The sequence below is a fragment of the Acanthaster planci genome, linkage group LG04 (assembly GCF_054643075.1).
Source record: "Acanthaster planci isolate LZ-2023a linkage group LG04, COTS_SCS, whole genome shotgun sequence".
Classification (NCBI taxonomy): Eukaryota; Metazoa; Echinodermata; class Asteroidea; order Valvatida; family Acanthasteridae; genus Acanthaster; species Acanthaster planci.
This window is the reverse complement of record NC_141780.1, coordinates 17,257,169-17,278,759: the sequence shown is the minus strand read 5'-3', so window position 1 is coordinate 17,278,759 and position 21,591 is coordinate 17,257,169. Positions and strand designations below refer to the sequence as shown.

The window sequence follows — 21,591 nt, the reverse complement described above, 5'->3', positions numbered from 1 at the left end:
CAAAACTGGGTACCCCGGCTCTGTGTATAAACACACCGTGTCCAAAACCGGGCAGGAAGTGGTTAATTATATTTCAATTATGACACTTGGTGCTACTCAAAGTATACATATACATGTATGTGCTTTTTTCTAAAGATTTGAAGGATGCATGAACAGAACAGCAGGGGTGAAAAGCCTACAGCCTTCAGAGCAAGGAGTTTCAGGGCTGCCTGCTAAAAAAGATGTCTGCCTGTATGAATGAAAGAGGGATTAGTAGATTCACACTAAATTCTGACAGGCTTAAGAGACTGTGATTTTGGGAGATTATCGTCCATAAAGGGACCCATGTCTTACAGCTGAGCTAGCAAGCAGGAACTCAATTCTAACACACATACACAGAACAGAACAGCCCAAACAGATAAGATTTGAAAGTCTGCATGGTGGACGAACAAAAATAGATTAGTTTGCATTTGCATGATGAAGAACTACATCTTTTAGCGAGTCTGGGCAAGCTGCCAAAAACATTAAGTTCCTCACTCTTTCACCACCTAACCAACTCACAAAAGAGATATTTTCCTGCCTGGTGCCATCCCAAACTTACAAATAATTGTCAAAATGCAACCACGGCATTATATGCCAGACAGTTGTCAAGTAGTGAAGGAGTTAGGATGGAAGTTAACATTAATCAATTCTGTCAGTGCAGTCCCATGTAATCTTGCTGATTTCCCTCCGATTGGACACTAAGATGGAACACCGAGGTTCCACTGTCGCCTCCTTTTTTCATCCCCCACTTCCCAAACCAAACAATAACAGATGCCTCAAAACCTACTGGAGGATGGCAATAATTAGTAAACTTGAGGCATCTGCCCTTGTTTCCTCAGAGTTATGATGTTTACAAAGAAGGAATACTGGTATTTTTAGCCATGACAGTAGGGGATAATAGGGCGGTGCCAGAATCTGAATATTTGATCGATTTATCATATATTCAAATATCATTTTCAGAATTTGATTATGCCAATGCAAAATTCGGGAAAGGGAAGGGAGAATTTTCTTTTATCTGAAATGAGAAAAAAATGTACCATGGAGGCTTGTTTGAAGCAGATTCAAATAAAAAGTGACAGATATCTTAAAATGACTCAAAAAGTAAATTATTCATAAAAATTTTTTAAAAACTTTAAAAGGAGTTGAAATTTTCTACAGGGAAAGAACCATTGTTCGACTCTTAAATCATGCTGGCCATGAGAAGCTAGTATAGAGATTATAATGTACAGTTGTGTATGTTATTGCAAATGATTTTGTATATGGTTTGTTCAACAATCTGCCCGTCATTAAGACCAAATATTCAGATATGTGATCACATTGAAGGTCGAATATGCGAATAGTGAGTTATTCTAACTGACTGAGCCCTAGGGGATAACTTTGTGTGCCCTCTCAAGTAAAATGAAAATATTCTCCAAGGCATCCTCATCTGGGCACAAGGCACACACTATTTAACCTAAGCATTCAATAGACCAATCTCGATCTGAACTGTTAAAACATCACACCAACAGCCATGGAAGCCCTTTTGATGTGTGACATGTGATGGCGAGATTAAAGAGAACCTTTTTTGAAAGATAATATGGGAAAGATTTCACATTTTCTGGTGAGGCACTTGAAAGGACTGGTCAGATATGTAGTTTTTACACATTAATGCACAGATCTTGTGAAACTGCTTCAACATTGTAGGCTGCACTTTTTGTGCACCGCTTAGGGAGTTACATCAAATGCTTGCTAACTGTCCTTCCATACCAGAGTGCAACAACCTTTCTCCAAAAGGTTTGGATTTGCTCCTAAACTGCTCAGCACCTACACTTATGGTGTCACATGTCATGGGCTGCAACTGATCTGGGTTAGTGTACAGCAGACACACGCTGAGTGGGAAAGGAGGATATTGCAATGACAAACATCATGTGCCAAATGCTGGAAATCTGTAAATCCTGGCATGACAGACAGAGGAATTTCTGACAACTCTTAGTCCTTTTCCTTCTCTCTCTCTCTTTCAAATTTAGACAGCGATCCTTGGCATGTTAAAAATAGGTACTGACACATGCACAGGTATCCCTGTCCCTTATGAAAGTGTCAAAAGCTTTAAAGGTAAATTCCGATCAGGATGGGTGTTAAAGAATTGACTACATACAATTTCTCCCCATATTGGGAGGAAAGTTACTTTACGTCAAGTCAAAAGCTCTGCAGAAAGAAGTTCATTTACTGGAGGGGAGGAGGCTGGTAAGTTATGTTCAGATGATTCTGCAGGAAGTGTTATTCCTTGCAAAACTAAAAACCCAAACCAAAAATGAAAGCAAAGATTACTCTGAATATTGTAACTATAAATAAAAAGTGTTGTTTCAAAGTGGTGAGGGGAGAACAGGTGTAGCTGATTGCCTAAATTGGTGTTTTTGCAAATGCCCCAGTTGATACAGAGAACAATCCTTTATATACAACCAAGTACAAACCACTACGGTGCGAAGTCCTGCCAGGTTCTAGGATCACATTCTGGAGATTGGCAATTGATCAAACATTGTCTGTGCGACAGTCAATGGCCTGCGGTTAGACAAGCGATTAATTTGGCTTGTGGTATCAACCAGTTATTACCAATAGGAAGTGTCGTTATTAGGTTGGCGTGGGGTTTGGACCCTGTTCAAAATAAACCCAAGCTAGTGGAACACGCTAGGGGATAGAGCAGCAGGTGGAAGGATAACTTAATATTTCCCATTGCGGAATGGTAGACCGAGTGGTTACATTTAACACATTAGCACATTCCTGGACTGGAGCATTTTCCGAACCCTGGCCAAAACTGGGTGGGGGTTGGGGAACCAATGGGGGGGGGGAGGAAGGCACTCAAGAGAAAGAGGAAAGTATCAATCAAAAGCAAAGCAGAATGAGACAAAGACTCTATTCAGGGTTTTTGTGCCAGGGAAATTTGAAAATTTCCTGACTGGTTGTGCTGAAAATTATGACGGCAGTGAGGACAAAAAAAATCTTCTCAACCTTAAACCAAAAATTAGGTACTGTTACAGGGACACAGAGGGGAGGGAGGAAGGAGGCAGCTTGGAGAAAAGAAGCAAGTCTGAAGACGTAACTTAACATCACCAGAACCATATTCAAAACTCTTGAAAAGTTTTCAAGCTACATTATGGACCAAATAACACTAGTAGTTGCCAGCAAGTAAAGACTAATCCAGATGCCATTATGGCGGGCCATTACACACTCGAATGAATGATGCATGCTTTATTAAACTTGAGACACGTTTTTTTTTACAAAACAGTAAATATCATAGTGTCAATGAGGTATTTGAGAGATGGGTACAACTTCTGTAAGAGCTTTGTACAACTGAAGTAAAGTCATCTAATTCTGATTGCACAGTGCCAGATGACAGGATTGAGGGCAAGTACACTGTCAACACGGTAATAGAATTCCACACACACACACACACAAATAAAACACAGTGGTTTCCTATTGACTATTTTACACCAAGAGCGCACAGTCTGCCCTGTAGGAAAATAAACCACACTGTTGGGAATACGGAGTGATTTTTTCAAAGATACAACAATGAAACAGCACATTCTGGCCAATCAGCAATCTTGGCAGGAATGATGTCAGGTAGTAACTGACAAGGCTGAGCACTTCCTTATCTTGTCTTTTATTCTTGCTGTGTGGCACTATCGTTAATGCCCAGACTCAGTTATCTACATACTGAAAGCGCATCACTTTGCCTTGACACCTCCCTTATTGAAGGCCAGTGTAAATGGCAAAACAGTTAAAAATCAAAAGACATCTCCATAAACACTTTCCTGGAAGGTCTCTACTGAACTGCAATGCCCCTCCGAAAAGATGTTTACAGTCTGTGTCTATAAATGGACAGAGTTGGAGGCTGCATTGAATTATTTTCATTAGCAGAAAGGGTGGTGCTGAGGGTTGCTCCCAGATTTCATAATTATAAAAGGAGACTAAATCCCTCCCAAAACTTTTTTCCCCATTTATCCTCATCTTAGTGCTATCGTGGCACAACAGCAGAGTTTTGCCAATCCCACATTATCTAAGACAGATCCAATCAGGCCAAGCTTTTAAAAATAACTATCGCTGCTGGTCCAGCCAGTCTGGAGGGGAAAAAGGATCAATGCAAAGGGCTATTTTTAAGACTACTCCACCGGCAAAACAAGTTTCCCCAATCGACCCCTCTTGTGGAAGAGACCAGGGTTGCTTGTTTACCGGGAGGGTAGTGGATGTCAGTTCCCCAAACAGACGGAAAGTCTAAATTTGGAGGATGTCCTCTTTGCTATCAGCAGCAAATCAGGCCTGAAAAGAATCGATCCATCAAATAAATTGGGTCGAAAATGGGCAAGAAGGTCAAAGTTTGCTAATACCAAGCCAGATATTTGACCACAGACTCTGGCCAAGACAAGTTTTAAGTCATTTCCATACAACTGTTACCTCTTGCTGTGTGTGCAAGTAGGAAATGCTACTTCTTACTTTCCTCTACCTGCCTTAAATATTCCTTCCAAAAAGACTTTATTGCTTTTTTTTTCCTGGGAGCAGTGGCAGTTCTCCAGACTGTTTCAAATGCAACTGGGCAACAATGGAGTCAGTGTTCAAGAAGAGATCACGCTTGGCACCACAAAGGGGAGATGGTGTAAAAGTTAACATGCAGTAATAAGGATTCCAATGGAACAAGCTGCTGGACGTGTCTGACCGATTATATCTGAGATCTATGGAAGAAACCTTGAAACCATCACAAGAAATTCTATGGATTTGACAGGCCCGACAGATTTGAGACAGACCCTACATAGGACAGCCACATTACTGTGTTGCGATTATCGCTTATCTGGGATTTCAGATTTTACAAACCATGGTTTAAATGATACACATTTGGATAAAAGCTTGAAGCTGCTTGGCAGATGATGCAGGGAACTTCCAAAGCTGTTTATGCTGAGTTCATAAATCCTTTTCTCATTTTCTTAACCTCAGAGAGCTTGGGAGATTCCTTCTGACTCGGAAGAAAGAAAGAGCTTTAGGGGTCACTTGTCTCATTTTCCCCAAGTAGGTAGTACACAGCACAGGGCATAAGATGCAAAGCCCTTTCCGGTTTTCACAGGTATCTCTGAAGCTGTCTACAAAAGATTAACCTAATCCTTGGAAAAGAAAGGACATTACAAACAACAGTACTGATTGCTCAGGAGGGAATAGTCTGTGCCAGATGGCATCTAAGCAAGGAATCTGGTGAGTCTGAATCTCCACTATTTTACATGTACAACACATTTCTCCACAGCAAACTCCACGTATGAGCTTGCAGAATGTTCAGTGATAAGTATTGCCGAGAGAACACCCTTCAGGCCACACATAATATTTTCCTGCTTCTATGTCCTACAAACAGAAACCTGGGTAGATAAACATTTGCCTTTGTCTGCAGGATGCAAAGGGAAGCATGTCCAGATTGGAGACTCAATCAAAGCTCCCTCACTGAATCAGACAAGGTACAAACCTCTCAGTGTTTCACTCGTAGATTCTACTTCCCTGTCTGCTCAACCTTGTAGCAAAGCTGGGATGCAATAAGGAAAAACCTCTGTGTAGCCCCATGAACATTCCCATTTACTAAACATGAGGTCATTCAAATGACTCCTGGCATACTGTCTAACCTCGGGCAGTAGACCTAATGCAGGTAGTCTGCATCTGTGATGAAATCAGAGATGGAGGCAGTGAACTAATCAAAGTGCAACCACAACACACATTTATGCTGTTGAACTATAAATAAGCTGCTCCAGTGTATCTACTAAAAAGTTCAGCTAGAATTACAGTGAAACTGCATCTGCTGTAGTGGGTGGCACCACACCAGTGTGGTATCTCGGCATCTTGCCGCTTAACTTGGACCAACCCTGCAAAGGGTTGGTAGGGGGCTTGGCCTCTTACACCTGTGTAAGCAGGGAGCATCCATTATTACAGGTGCTCCTGTGTAATTTAAGGGATGGTCAAGAGTTGAGGTTCCACCCCCCAAAAAAAAAAATTGAGGAGACATTTTTTTTAACATGTTTGTTTGGCATGCATTTTGTATCAATGTCACCAAAGTTTACGAAGTAACCATAAAGCCTGGCAACACCTGTGCAAGGCAGCACCTGTACAAGGCAACTTTTAATTTGAAACTGGATGCCCTACTTCTATGTATGCACAAATTCCAACAGTAGTCTTTTAATCTGTTACACTATCTCAAAGTGCTGGGCACAGAGTTGATCCCAAATGACTTAAAATTCAGTAAAACTGAGAAGTTCTGTCATCAACTTCTTATTGATTGGATTTTTTATTCAGTGCAGCTTGACTCAAAAGGCTATGGTTTTTTACTTGCATTATGTAAACCCCAGTTTAACAACAGACTGATGAAGGGACAGACTTTTAGGTACGACCCTGAACGTGACTGTGTGTCTGTGGTACTCTTCAAAGATGTCAACATCAGCTTCCATATGGCAAACTAGGTGAAGCTTGACCACCCTTCATTTGAGATACTGGCGCGGCATGCATATGTGTATTTGTTCAAGGGGATGTTGTACAAAAGGTATGCACCACGGCATACTTCACAGCAACTGAGTCCTGTCTAAAACCAGCATTCTCTGACACGGTTATGGATCAATTGTGCAGCACACCAACAAGGAAAACCAAAGTTACAGTGCTGAAGATATGACAATATCTGCTGGTTCTGATAGATATGATCCATGTGGCTCTTAGTACCTGTAGACGTGTAGTTGCTACTGTCAACCCTAGGATAACTACCAAAACCGCAGAAAATTTGTTGTTTGAATTGGGAGTCACAATTTTTGCAAAGAAATAATTTACTAGTTTACTTTTTAGCTCCAAAACCTGGTATATTACTGATCCACGGACATTAAATTGGGAGATGCTCCCTAAACTTCTTGAGAATGAGAAGACTTACATGTATTGACCACATCCCTCCCCAAACATCCACCCACCCATAAGAAATGACTGAAGCCCATGCACACAGCTGGGGCAACAGGATGGCAAGGAATAGGATTCAAGGGCAGGGAAAAGAAATGGTGGGGAAGTCACAAGGGTGGGATCAGCATATGGGATGGAGTGACACTAGGTAGGGTAAGGGGCAACTGGGCAGGGAAATCACAGGTTGGACCCCAAAGGCAGTAAGTAACAGATAACACACATGTACTCATCAAATTATCAACATCATTCAGGCTCTCTCCACATTGCCGGCATTCCAAGACTGGGTAGAGCAGGGAATGATTGACATTAACTTAAGAGGTGAATGTGATTGTTACCCCCCCAACAGAAATATGATGGTCACACGGTGATTCCAACTCTCCTTCCTAAGATAAGTACACTGCACCAAAAGTTCAGTGCTTTAAAAAAAAAAAATTATACATTAAAAAGGCAGCAAGGAAACTGTGCACATTCTCGAGATGTGCAGTTTCTTTGAATGTGTCACAAATGGATTGTGAATTTATAGCTACCGGTACCTTTCTGGTATTTTAAACAGTTTAAGATGGTCTTAACCTTCAAAATTCATTCAGCTGCCAATGACATGTATACATGCAGATCAGCACTAACCTACAGACGCAGAATACCATAAATGCAATTCAGAGGAATATCATTACTACAACTGGCCATAACCTACGAATCCCTTGGCTGGAGTTCAGATGTGTGCTATGTGTCACTGTCGGGCACACTCAAGCAATCCCTCTGAATACAAAGATTTAGTACTCAACACACTGTGAGTTGTGAAAGCAGCAATGAATCACTCCAAATGATCTACATGTGTAATAGAAATTACATTCGAAATGAAGTGCCATTGGGGGGGGGCAAAAAATTGAACATTTACATTTCATGCTTAGACATGTACGGGAAATGGTGCAGTCTGAGTTTTTATTTGAAGAATGGAAGGAATTTTTTCACAATGGTTAGTTTCAGCAGCTGTCCACCCACAGCAACTCAGCCTGGACACCCACTGGGATCAGGTGTGCCACACCGGCTATAAATTTGAATGGAATCAATTCATCATTTTCATTTCACATGAAGAGGTGACACAGCAACCCTACAGGAGCTACAGGGTTTTTTTGACCTGCCAGGGTACGCTGTCAACTTGAAAATGTGGGGTCTTAGCCTCGGAAGTGCAGGAGTGTCTGGTGTACAAAGTGCTCGACACACCCCTCTGCTTTCACTACATCACCCCTCACAGGTGTGTGGACGACTTCTGACTTTCTTGATTTGTGGAAGAAAAGGTATAAGGAATGGAGCCGGACTCATCCATTTTGCATAGAAGAAATGCTTTTATATAGAGAGTACAGCTTTCCAGAAAGATTGTTTATCATGCAAGAATCACGCTGTAAGACCTCAAAAACTGAAGAAAAAATACCGTTAAGGTAGAAATCAGTGTGTGCACATGAAAGACGTAGCTATTTACCAGTTTAGTGATTCAAAATCAACAAGCAAAGACACACAAGTACATGTGCACCTATATACACCGATAACAATATATTAGCTTTCACATGTCCTGTCAGAGACTATTACAAGAAATACCCCTTCGGTGATAACCCAGTTTCAATAATCTGAGAATGGCACAGCTGATCACCTGCTGGATGTATGCAAGGGCAATGGGGAGGTGAAAATTGCCAGTAATCATTGAAAGATGACAGAGTAACCTGGACATCATTAAATGTGGAGGTTGAACAGGTCAAAACAGGGATAGTGTCTTGGCAATTTCCGTGCAGTACTTCCTTCACTGGTTGACAAACTGCTCTCCTTGGAATTCTGTCATTTTGTTTAGTTAATATCAAACTATCAATCTTTGGTCTTGGTACATGTACATTTTTTGAAGAAGGCAATTTTTAAGCAACACATAATCCAAAAGTGGCAATACAATGAGCACAAATTCACAATGTAATAATATTTTTGGAATGTTGTTCACTTGAAAATTAAAGAAAGCAGTTAGACGGAATATAAGTTTTGAGAACGTAAGCTACGTTCCTTAAAAAAATCACAAAAAACACTATGCCCTGATCAGCATGGTTCTGAAGTACACAGGAATACATAGGCCTATACTTTTCCTCATATTTTTCAGACTGCCACAAGACAACCTCCACTGCTTAGGTACCTGCAGTTTCGTCATCATCAGTTCTTTCCAGGGTCTTGGATAGCCATCAACTGGAAAGGAAAAACACTGCGGGGAAATATTCTCTTACAGCTGTCAGTATGCTCCAGTTATTACTGTCGTCGAGCACTCATTCTCAACCTGAATGTTTTTTTAGCCTCCGGCAATATTTTAGGCCAAAAATGAAAACAACGGACCCAAATAATCTCCCTGGGTGCAAACTCGATCAAAGCTTGCTTAAAAAGTCCTTCACCATTCCTCTCTGGGACGGGATATGTAAAGCATATCTTCTCCCGCTTCAACTATTCAGTCTTCTCATTCCAATGAGGCAGAGGGGTCCAGCATCCCCCAAGACTTCAGGCATCCCAAGAGCTAACCTGGCAGTATCCTGTACAATGCAAGGCAAAGGTTAATGGGAGGAAGCAAGTTGAATCTAGACATCCAGGATATTGGCTCTTAAATGTTACAGATGCACCCCGACTGTTAAGAGACTTGCCAGTGCACAGGAACTGGGGGCTATACACCTGGATCTTTCCCCGGTAATAAAACTGGGGCATCGAGCGGGGTAAAATGTTAAAATTTCCACTGAAGTTGTGTTGTTATCAGCTAGCCTTAGTTTTCTGGAGCTTACTTTGTCGTTTGCTTTATCTGTCAGGAGGTTGAATTCTGTCTTGCCCGGGCTCGTTATCGGAGGATGCGAATCAATTAGTGAACTAGTGTTGTACTTATCTGATGTTCCGTCTCTCATACTACGACTTGAATGTGTATTCTGGACAGGACGTGGGGTGTGCAATGTGTCTTTCAAGCCCAATAAAAAATATCAAGGCGGCAGCAAAACTTTAGTGTTTCATAATGAATGGCATCCTCTATATCATACATGAAATACGACAAGCCAAATATTTATGGGCCGAGAGTGAATCTGGTTCAACATCTATAGCTTCCTTTAACAGTCTGTCGGTACTGGTGGTCTCCACCACTCCCACATAAATGCCACTCCAAGTATCATTCACTATCTCAAATATTTCAGACATCCTCTTTAAGTTCGGGTAACCCATAGCTTGAAAGGTGAATGGATAAAACATACAGTTGACGAGAAAACCAACTAAATTTTACTAAAAGGAAGGCTTCCAGTGTTGTACTGGTTGAAGGTTTTGTTCATAAAAATCTGAGTCACTTCTGAGGGTTTTGCTCAGCTCTGAAATTTTGCAGGTACATGTAATACCATCAGCTCTGGCCACGATACATTTGAATATGAAGAGTTTATTTCCCAAATGTGATAAACGCAATTTTGGTACCTTTCAGAATCCTACCCTCTACAGCTAGTTTCTACAGCTTCAAGACAGCTTAACACAACTTTAAGGAGTCAAAATAGTGAAAAAGAAGTTTAGGGACACATGGTACGCTGCTCAAGCTCTTCAATCTTTTAAAATTATGGACAAACTGCATGTTTTTCAAATCGATATATCGCATTTTGGAAATAAACCCTTCATATATGTTCTGAGGACATGAACATGTTCTCCATAAAAAAAGACGTATACATTACATGCATAGTACCACTGAGCTATTTCTTGGGTTACTCTTTAAACTGCACAGAACCATAGCCTCAATATAAATATGTATTGTGAGTCTCCACAGGGGGCTGCTCATTCAACTTTCATAAAGAGAGCAGGCTGGCTATTCTGTGTTCTCCAATGTCCTGACAAACTTGAAGTGGTTGTGCTATTTGTTTAAACAAATGCACGTGATGACAATATCCATCGCTCGTCAGAATATCTCTCATCCGCATTCCTACCCAGGGGTTCCACATCATATGTGCCGCCAAGCGTAACTGTTCCACTAAGCAACAAATTTCACTGTACCATGACGTTGTGGGTCATGATTCCCGCAACAGGTGATCTTGTTCGAAGTACATGTACTGTACATGTATGGTGTAATACATCTCTTGGTATGTTTTATCTGGACACAGATTCCACTGGTGTTGATGGGTAAAACTGGGGACAATATATCAAGGTGAACAAATAGCACCTGTGCACTCTCATAAATATGTTTATTGACATAAAAGACACTGGGGCATAGTTTACATAATACCTGAACACCTACAGTGTATGTGTGTATTATGTGTATTGGGGTAGAATTTTCAACAGAGACTGCCTCCATGGCTTAAAATAGAACGATTACGATCTTCACTGAAAATTCCTATCCTGTCATACTGAAATGCTCTGCAATGATACGGACAAGTGCACTTAACACTTTGATTGCACAGGAAAAGTCCTTGGTAAACAGGTTGGTATCCTGCAGACATGCTGCCCTGTGAAGTTTGCAGACAAAAGCTGGCGACCATGTGGCCGAGAAAATGTCTCCAATAAGAGTATGCCAATATAAGGACTCTGAACTAAATGCAATTTGCACCAGTAAGTTTTGTCTTTTTTTCCTTGTTGGTGCAGAGTATGCTGTACCGTATTTCATAAATAACCTCCCAACCGTATATACATGTACATGTACACGTACATGTACGTGTACAGTGTACATGTCAGACTATGACTTTAAGAAAAACAACCCCCCAAAAAATTACAATCAAGGCCAGAGCTGTCTCACATCCTTCAAAGGAAACTAGAGGTTACCATAATTGATTGACAGATGAAACAATGAAGACGTCATCTCCCTCTGAACCAGTAAGGCCCAAATTATGCCACTGGGATATTACAGTTTCTTATCCTCTCTTGTCCACCAGATTGGTTTTCAGCAAAGATAAAGGAACAGTAGCTGAAGGCTTTTTTAAATCCATCAATGTCACCACCCAAGGACCGCAGGGGAATCCTAGTCAAATTTGGGGATTTCGGTTCTTCTGGTGCAAGACAGTTAGTCACCTGCATTTCTCTTTTCGGTGTGACTCACTGGACGTGATGCTCCTGACAAGAAGTACATGCAGGGGTACAGTCATTGCAGTGGCTAGACAAACACTGGAGATGTGTTTACTCCTGGGGTATGATCAGGCACCCAAACAAAAGCCCGGCATTCCTGGGAGGAAGTTCCCTGTGAGTGGGTGACTTGTCTCACATCTAACACCCAATCAGACACATTTACAGGTACAGGGATGGTGTAAGGGATACACTTTTTAATAAACCTGAATTGCTGAAAGACATGTACATGAAATGACCTGTATACACCATGTACATGCATTCAGTACTTCATTACAGTACAGCTTAGCTGTACAAGCTGGACAATCAGAGGAAAAGGATCACTGTGCTTACATGCTATGGCAGCCCCCAGTAATGGTACAGGCATGGTGATGTGGGTAATTGTGCCTGGACAAAACAAATGCCCTCAATTTTAAATAGCACAATACTTCTGCCATTACTGAGGGGCACCGTAAGTTCACAGAGGCTTGTGTTTCTTACTGATTTCATCAGCCCATCCCCCTTTCTTTTATCCTCGCCCTTCTCTTATTTTCCTTTCACCTGAATCAAAGTAGTCTGAAACGCAACTATCCCAGTCCATTAAAGTGATAACTTCACATCCTGTCAGGCCCATTCTCTGGCAGGTACATACATACAGCACAAACAGGCCCTCTGCCGGGCTCGGGCAATTGAGCCCAACCCCACTTGCCTACCTATGACAGCACACCAATCAGTAATCACATTCAAGTTTCAAGGGAGTCCCCAACCAATCACTTCTGTTTGCCATCATCGTTGATCAAACCCCTGGATGTGGCAAAACTGGGGATCCATGGTTTAACCGTTCAAGTTCAGTCCATCATCGGCTGGACCCACAGTGTGTTGCCCATGGCTAGCAGGGTGGAACGGGGGCATTGTACCCACAGGTGATAATGGTAAGGTGAGCTCACAAGCCTTCATGATTAATGGTGGAGGGAAAGAATTCCCACCAAACCTACTGGAAAAATTTTTATAAATCTTAAATCTAATCACTTTCAAAGCCTGTGAAAGAGGATTTTAAATTGTTTGGGAATTTTTTTGATTTTGTTTTAATAAAAAGGAAGAATCACTGCTGTCTGCCACCTGTTACCTTCAACTCCAACTTATAAATTGTTGTCAAATTAACATCCAGATATGTACAGCCAGATATCAAATAGACATAACATGTTAATTGAAACATTTTTCAGGAGGGATGTATGCAAATATAAATGAAGTGATTGCTGAATCATAAAAACATCTAATTCAAAAATTAAAAGAGATCTGCTGGGCACATAACATCCACAACTCCAACCAAACCAATTATTCCATCAATTAATCATCATATAACCTTCAAAGTTGCCTGTATTCTGTCATGCCCTCTAGCATTTTGTGTCCTTTATGCTTCTAATATATAACTCTCCTCCTACTGTTCAAAAAGTAAGGAAACAACAATCAGCCTTTTGTGAACCAACAATAGGTGTAGAAATTTCTGTGGCGCCTTTGCCTGCCCACATAGTCACTTCCATAATGCGGAGACCAATATCGAACAAGTCTGATGTGGCTATTTCATATCTATCAATCTGTCCAGGTGTGGCCATCGCTTTCAACGAAGAGGAATTATAAAGCTCATCTATAGGCCTGCATGTATCACTGTGGGTGTGCACGTCACAATATGTATGTATCTACTATCAGACTTGATCAACTCACCAACCCTGTTTTCCTACACAGCACACCCTTAAGGCTGCATTGCTTGTTTGACAACATCAGTACCCTTTGAACATCTCAACTAACATCTACTGTGGATACATTTGTTTGCATGTATACCATGAAAGCTGGCATATACTGGCAGGACTTTTGCACAACTACGAACTTTTAGAACATCCGTGCCTATCCAAGGAAATGGTGGATAGAGGAGACAACTGTTACAATATTCCAAGGAAAGAAAAACTAACTTACTTGGTAAGGGTCCCTTCGAAGACAGGTCATCATCTGCAAAGAACAGAAAAATGCAGAATGATATTAACTAACATTTTACATTCACAAAAATGTAAATTGAATAATAGTAACTTTTAACAATGCACTCCGAAACATTACTGTCTGATTTCTGAGGTTGTTATCAATATGAATTTTCAATGGTAATTGACGACTTGGCAAAATATCACTTCAGCACGTAGCTCCAACAACAGCAGGGTTATGGTCACAAAGTTCTGAGATATTACAATCAAGAGATGAGTTAAAATAGATTTCTACTGTAACTACATTGTCAGTCCAAAGGACTTGGTACAAATACAGTTCAACATGTGGAAAAATCTAAAATATTAGCTGTTCATCTGTACTTGGGTGAAGCAACCCGAGAGCTGCTATATTAATTAAATTAGAAGTACAGTGGATTTGTGGATTGTGGATTTTCTCTAATGTATCACTTGTTTGATGACAAATGTTGCAAAGGCTTTGTACTTATAGATGACAGTATGTACACGTAATTCTGCTGACAAATTCTTCGTTACACAGCCCCTTTAATTTTAAACTTGCATCCTGTACAGATGAAATAGGTGATACAAATCTGTCATATCTGCAGATTAGTGGAGTCACAGAGTGGAGTTAACACAATACACACAAGGCATGTCATAATTGAATGGGGCGTCTGTCACCATTATCATTTAATTGGGTGTCTGTAACATCAGACACACCCCCTGGGGCTGGAACACCCCAGAGATGAAGTTACCATGAAGGGCATTCAAACCTGGCATTAAGGTCAAGCCTCTAGTCATTCAGATCATTGAGGGGAGAGTCCTTGGATTGTGATGGAAATTCTATTGAAATCGATGTTAATGCTGATAATTGAGGAATCTAAGAATCCGCAGCAAAGGCCTCTGAGATGGGCTCTTTCAGGGATAGCAGTCCATCAAGGTTTTATCAACACCTCCCCCCCCCCCAAAAAATCTGCAGCTACAGTACAAACAGAACAGCACAACATGACAAGTTTTACAGATTGGCATGGCAACTGAAATAAGTACCATACGTGTCATACATGGTTCGTTGGGAGAGTAGTTGATTAAAAATAAATAAATAAACCAACCCCAAAACCCAAAATATATAACAATAAATACATCTAGATGATGGGGGGGGGAGGGAGAGGAGGGCTGAGAGAGTGAGAGAAGGACTGTGTTGATTTGAACTTCCAAAAAATGCACACTGATCGCAGAGGCACCCCAAAGAATGCTCCAGGGTAATTTGAGTAAATGTGATCCATTAATTTGCTAAAGAGGTCAAAACTGAAGGCCAACAATGACAGTGATCTATATAGGCTTACACCCTATCACAGCACTATGATCTTATACAAATCATTATTTGTATACTTCCTCACACTGATACAGAGTCAAATTCAAGCATCAGTATGCTGACGGTTGCCAACCACAAGGTTTAACAAACCTCTGTAACTGCTGAGTGTTACACCGACTAGTGCTGTAATCACTGCATGGTATCCCAATGGCATAGGCAGCAGAGGTGATTAAGTGCAGTGAAATTCACACTTCCACCCACTGTATGAAAGAGAGTTTACTGTGAGCCACTCTTGACCAAGTTCTCCATAGACACAGGTATAACACTGGCCAACAGGCCAAGAACACTGGGGGGAATAGAAGCTCCTCTAGTTTACAAGATAGAGAACAAGAAAAGTTTCCAGGAGGTGATACAGAGGGAGGGATTTGACAGGGGGATTAACAAATCGACCCCCTCGGAGGAGGGCTTTACTGGATAATTATCTACCTTATGATCAGATTCCCTGCACTGGGGCCTTAGGGGCTGGCTGTCTGCAGAGGGTGGGATTTAGCAGTTGACCGGTGAGCATCATCAGCAAGAAATTACTCATATTGGATTGCTTTAAAGTGACACTCACTTTCAATGCTTTGGTCAAGACCAGACACAAGGCCAGTCCCACCCCGCCCATCACTGAGCAAGTCACAACTCACAAGATCAGTCACAAGTGAAGGATGACAAAGGAATGCTTTGGAGTTCAGTTAAACAGCTTGTGTGAAGTTGTGACTTGGCTTGGATTCATAACTGGAAGTCTTGTGTTGGCGTGTGAACTACAACACTGCTCTGTTTATAGGTGTCTCCCTGCAAGTTAACACCTCTAATTAGATTATCGGTTTTTAAAGATCTCAAAGCAAAATACGCAGATCTCCAATGAAGGGTTTTCTCTTCAATTTACATTCAGGACATTTTAAGAAATCTTGTACTAGTCCCCCTGAATGAAAACTACCGCAATACCTTTGCACCACCTATTAACCCTTTCTGTTGGACTCAGCTTTACTTGAAACATCTGTCTGAAAAAAAAAAGTATTACGGGATTCCATCCAACTCCAGATTTTGTTAAAGCCTTGGTATGGTTTCGCTGAATGTCTCATCAGCACCTGTCAGCTTCAGAGAAAACACACAACCCACAATGAGTGTGACTGCACTTATGGCATCACTGTGGTCTACTCCAACTGGGTATGGTTTTGTCATTCTGTCACAGTGATGTTCCCAGGCCTCACAAGTGATGTCTTGGAGATCCTGCAATGACCTGTTTTTTGCACTTTCCCTGATCCCCAGTGAATTGTCAACTCGTAAGGTGTAAATGGATGGGACAAATGTAATATTTGGGGGAAACTTGCAAAGAACAATGTGAGCTTGATTGTCTGCAAGGCTGTAATGTTATGTCTTTGTAACATTAACAGAGAATTCTGGTTTTTTTTACATTTGAAGCAAGATATGGGACGGAGAGAACCCCCCTCCTTTGTGTTGGTCATTGTTTGATCGGAATCTCAGGAATTCTTTACAGATTTCTAGGGGGGATGTGTTAGGTAACAATAGTCTAGAGTGTGTATAGGGATTGGACAGGTAAGGGGGGTACCCCTCCATCCCACATCTTGCCTGGTATATTTTCTTATGGACAATATGGGCAATTATTTTTAATCTAATGAACTTTCAGGAATAGGGAATCATCCCAATTTTTTGGTTTTGTTTTAAACCTCATGACTTGCTTCAGTTAAACTTGGCAGAAAAAATAAGACATTTCAGAGTCACTTTCTGTGCTAGGTGATCCCGTTCCTTTACCTGCATGTACATGTGCAGCAATATCCACATACTGGATATGAAGTTTATGCCGTGATCGACAGAAATGAGAGCTTATTTCCAGAAAGTGTGCACTTGTCTTGGAGTCATTGCCACTCTGCTGCACAATTACCATTATCTGTTTGTTTACAATGTGTCTGGGGAGACCCTGCAGTGTCATACGGTTGAATGACGTCAATGCCAGGGGCTGGTTTAAAGTACGAACATGTTGTACACCAGCGCTGACATCTCAATGCCCCAGTTTGCGACACCTTTAGGGTTTTCATGTCATTTCAATATACAATGTATGCAGTTCATCCTGAATGTAGGCAGAAGAGCTTCCATGATCTGCTACCTCTCCTTTGTGCACTGGTGTGGAAGGTGGGAAGAATCATGATTCAAACTTTCCATGACCTTACCAACTCAAGAAAAAAAAACAGGGAGAGAAGAGACACCCAAGGATTTTTTTCACTCAAATTCTGGCACTTTTGGTGAAATTAAACAATACAAACTGCACATGTCAATGACAGTGAAATGGCCATATTCGAGGTGGATACCAGGGGAAAGTCAGGTGTTTCAAACTCCAACCCAGGGGTTGTTGTATGTTTTGTATTGTATGTTTGAATTTCAAATGTAAAATGAACTTTTGTAACCACCACCCCTATTATTATAAAGGGTACATGCAGAACCACCAAATTTTATGAGTATAACTGTACTAACAAGAGTATGAGGTGTTGAACAGTACTGCCGAAAAACTGATATTTGACTGACTGATCCGCATGAAGCTTGCTGGTGTCTGAGTATCTCCATACTACTCAGCAAGAATGTCAACATTTTCAGTCATTGCATGCTTGGATGTACACTACGAGATACCTTTAACTAGAGGTTCAGTGGCTTGGCTATTGATAGAGGCTTAAGGTGAGCATAGGGGTCATGCTGGTTACTTCTGATTTGAAGGAATGCGACACAAACAATCCTTTATTATTAGGTTTTTGTACCGGCCACAGAACATACGGGTGCAATGAGAAGTTTTCCTACAAATTCAGTTGACTGATTTACTTGGGGGGGGGTTGTTTCAGTTTTTATGTATGGCAAAATATAGTTATACATGGTGGCCATGGTAAAATATTGAGTGCAATTATCCAACAATGCATAATAAAAAAAATGGCTCCAACAGCGAGTAAAATACCACTTAGGTTTTTAATTTGTTGATTTGTGCCATTAATTTCCCTCCGACTACAACCAAGTGACTTCCAGGAACTCTCCCTTTGTCCAGTCTGGCAGGTGATATGGTATTTTGCGTTTTCTTTGAGCAAAGATATCTTTTCAGGGTAGTGTCACTAGTGTGATTGTCCAAGATCTACACGTACATGCCTGAGAGACATAAAGAAACCATGTATATATTACCGGGCAAATCCTTCCAGACAGTGTGATTCACTTTCTGAGAAAAACTCAGCTGCATGTCATTCCTCTTAAGATTGCCTCTCAGTCATATGACCAAGTCTTGGCCACCCATCTCTATGCATCAATGTACAGAGACTGGATGAACACCAACCAGCTTAGATCATGGGACCAGCTGTCTTTGTGAGAATTCTACTCAGCATAACCAACGTCTAGGGACAACCACCATGACAGCGGCAAAGCTATACCCCATTTTTGAAATGGAATTGCAAGCAGCCCAGGGACTTAATCGCATCACATGCTTGGCAGAATCACTGCAGGCGTGCAGTGCAATTAAGTCCTCAGGGAATGTATCATTCATACTTGCACAACCACAGGCAAGGCCCCCCTGTCTGCTGCTACCCACCCCACACCTCTCACGCCTTCTTTTCCATTTCCCAGCTCTCTTCACACCTCAAGCAAATTTGGGTATCCAAGGTCAACCTTTGATACTGTGGGTAAGGCTGGTCAATGCCACAGCCAGTTCTATGGCAGAAGCATCAGTCTGGAAACCGACCAACCAGCAAGACACTTTCATGCAAGGAAAAGAAGTCATCCTGAAAAAAAGGTCCAGTCAGGACTCAGCCTTCACTGTGACAACCTCTGGGGAACCTCTTGGCAGAAGAAAAACAGACCCTTGCTTACTTGAACTTTGCATATTCAATGCCATGTCAATGTCACTTTAGAGCAGCCAAGTTGTAAATCGAATGTAGAAGGCTACAGAAACAAATGCAGACTCAACATTCTTGGCAGAAAAAAAATTGGTTCATAACTTTTTCCAATGCAAAATATTACACACTTATGGCTAGGTGAAGTATGTGGTTTTCATTCTTCAAGAAGAAATACAATCTTCTTGTTGGCCAATACTACAACAAAATTGGGGGAGTTTCATAGACTGCTTCCACGTCCCATAAGTGATATCATAAATGGAAGGACTTTTCCAGGGGTGCTTAAAACAAGTCTGCTTCCTTACGTAACCGTAACAAAAATATTTAATTCCAAGTCCCTGATTTGTACAAGTCACTGCAGTACTCTCACACCAAGGCTGCACTGGCTGGTGTTAATGTCCTTTCCTAAATTAACTTCAGCACAGTACAGCAACTAGGGGTAGTTTGCTAGTACTGAGTTCCCGTAATCTGAGGTGCTCCAGCATGTCATAAATTCTGTCTGCTTTATTTACCTTTGCGATTCAATGAATGTCTATCTATCCATCTATCTAGGCTGCACTATGAACCAGGCTGAATTCTTAACCTATAATTCAAGTGATTTATGTCATGTAATTAATAAGGATAAAAAGCTTTGACAGCTCTCTGTGCCTGGGTTTTCTCACAATCCATAAACATATATGCATTCTCTTCATTAATTAGAAAAAGGGAGGTCCATCTTTATACTGGGGGATTGAATCAGTTGGGCATCAATGCAGACCTTTTAACACTCGATGACCTTTCGATAACTTAATGTGCCTGTCTGAACACAGTTTTGATCTTTACAAGAAGGCCAAAAGACTACTTGTTTGACATTTGGCTCTTGAAAGCACGATGGAGAATGGAATGCAGTACACGTGTACATGTAGGGCCTACTTAGTTTTAACTAAAACAGATATATGAACGGAATAATAAAATTACCAAGCTGATAAATTACCCAGCTCAGTTGCACATACTGGACTCATAAACAAAGGTGGGCTGGGATCCTCCCAAGGAAATCCCTGTTTCTCCACATTTAGGCTGCACTCACCTCCCTGTAAAAAGTTTGGTAATGTGTACTTCAAGAAAAGTGAGACTCAACTTTGCCTCGCTGAGGGTTTGCAGCACAGCAACTCCAACACAGGAAGCCTGTAAAAGTGATATCCACAATGGGTGAACTGGAGTGCTGAGATGACCTCACCACTCCACTCCCAGGGTAGCTTGACCTCCACACTAGTCTCTTTCCAAGACTCTTCAATTGGAGTACTTGCCTGGCATCCACAGAGAGTGGGTAATTCTATTTATCCACTTATGATAAGCTTGTTAGAAGTTGCTGTGTCTGTTTGGCTGCTCTCTTGAGATGTCTGTGGCCCCATGGAATGAGGCCAAGCTGGGTGGTCCGTGTTTGGCCAGGGAGGCCATCAAATGTCTGGAAGAAGGCTAGCCCTCACCAAACCACAGATGCCAAACCCTGGTCAGGGAGTTTGTCTCCAGCCAGGTTAATAGCAACTGCAGGGGTAGTCTTGCCTGGCATGTGGGGAATGTGAGATGTAATCTCAGTGACGTACCAAGGGCCTGACCACATGGCAACTGGGCAGAGAGTAGACTGCAGAAAGTAAACTAAGAACCATCATAATCGGGTGAATTGTAAACAGTAGACTGTAGATTAACTCTAACTGTCCCATCCCCCTGTCCACCAAGGATAACTCCTCAATCATCCATGACATCTTCTTCCAGTAAAGTCCTCTTGATAGATCAAATCCATCTACTGAAACAGCCCCCCCCCCCCCGAATATTGAACTCAGATTTGCTGAAGTCTGGTTTTACTTACTGCATAGGAAATTGGATCCAACGTGAAAACCTGGTTATCAAACAACAGCAGGATGAGGCCACTGTGGGTCACATTATCCTGCATCAAAAGACCAATTGGCATTATGGTAACTGCTTCCAGGGAACAATGTTACCAGTTGGCAATTTTATTTCACATTTTCAGCATGACTAAGCAAGGTTCTCTGTCTCCTTCACAGCCAATGCGTACTCAGCGCATAAGGATTCAATTATTGCAGGGGCTGCATTTCCGAAATCTGAAACAATACTGCAAGGTGAAGCACAGCATCTCTTTCACATGCCCAGCTGTGGTTAGGTCGGCACACAGCTTGATACAAAGTATGTGTGGCTTAACTCAAACAAATTTTGGCCAAGGATTTGCTTGTGTACAACACTTATACAATACCATTAGCAAAATCTGTTAACTTTTAGTTATTTGAGAATCTGGAAAGCCTGGTGTCAGGTGAAATAAGATCCTGAGACCAAGGTGTGGTATGAATTGGTTAGCTGT

The 21,591-nt window shown here is 41.5% G+C and overlaps 1 protein-coding gene across 1 annotated transcript in view; it reads right to left on the bottom strand.

The window, feature by feature from the left end:
* The window catches only part of LOC110989211 (A disintegrin and metalloproteinase with thrombospondin motifs 9-like), a 144,284-nt gene that overhangs the window by 98,981 nt on the left and 23,712 nt on the right, over positions 1–21,591 (bottom strand). Inside the window, exon 4 of the mRNA XM_087135790.1 lies at positions 13,990–14,022. Coding sequence (XP_086991916.1) covers positions 13,990–14,022 — 33 coding nt within the window. The remainder of the gene's footprint in view (positions 1–13,989; positions 14,023–21,591) is intronic.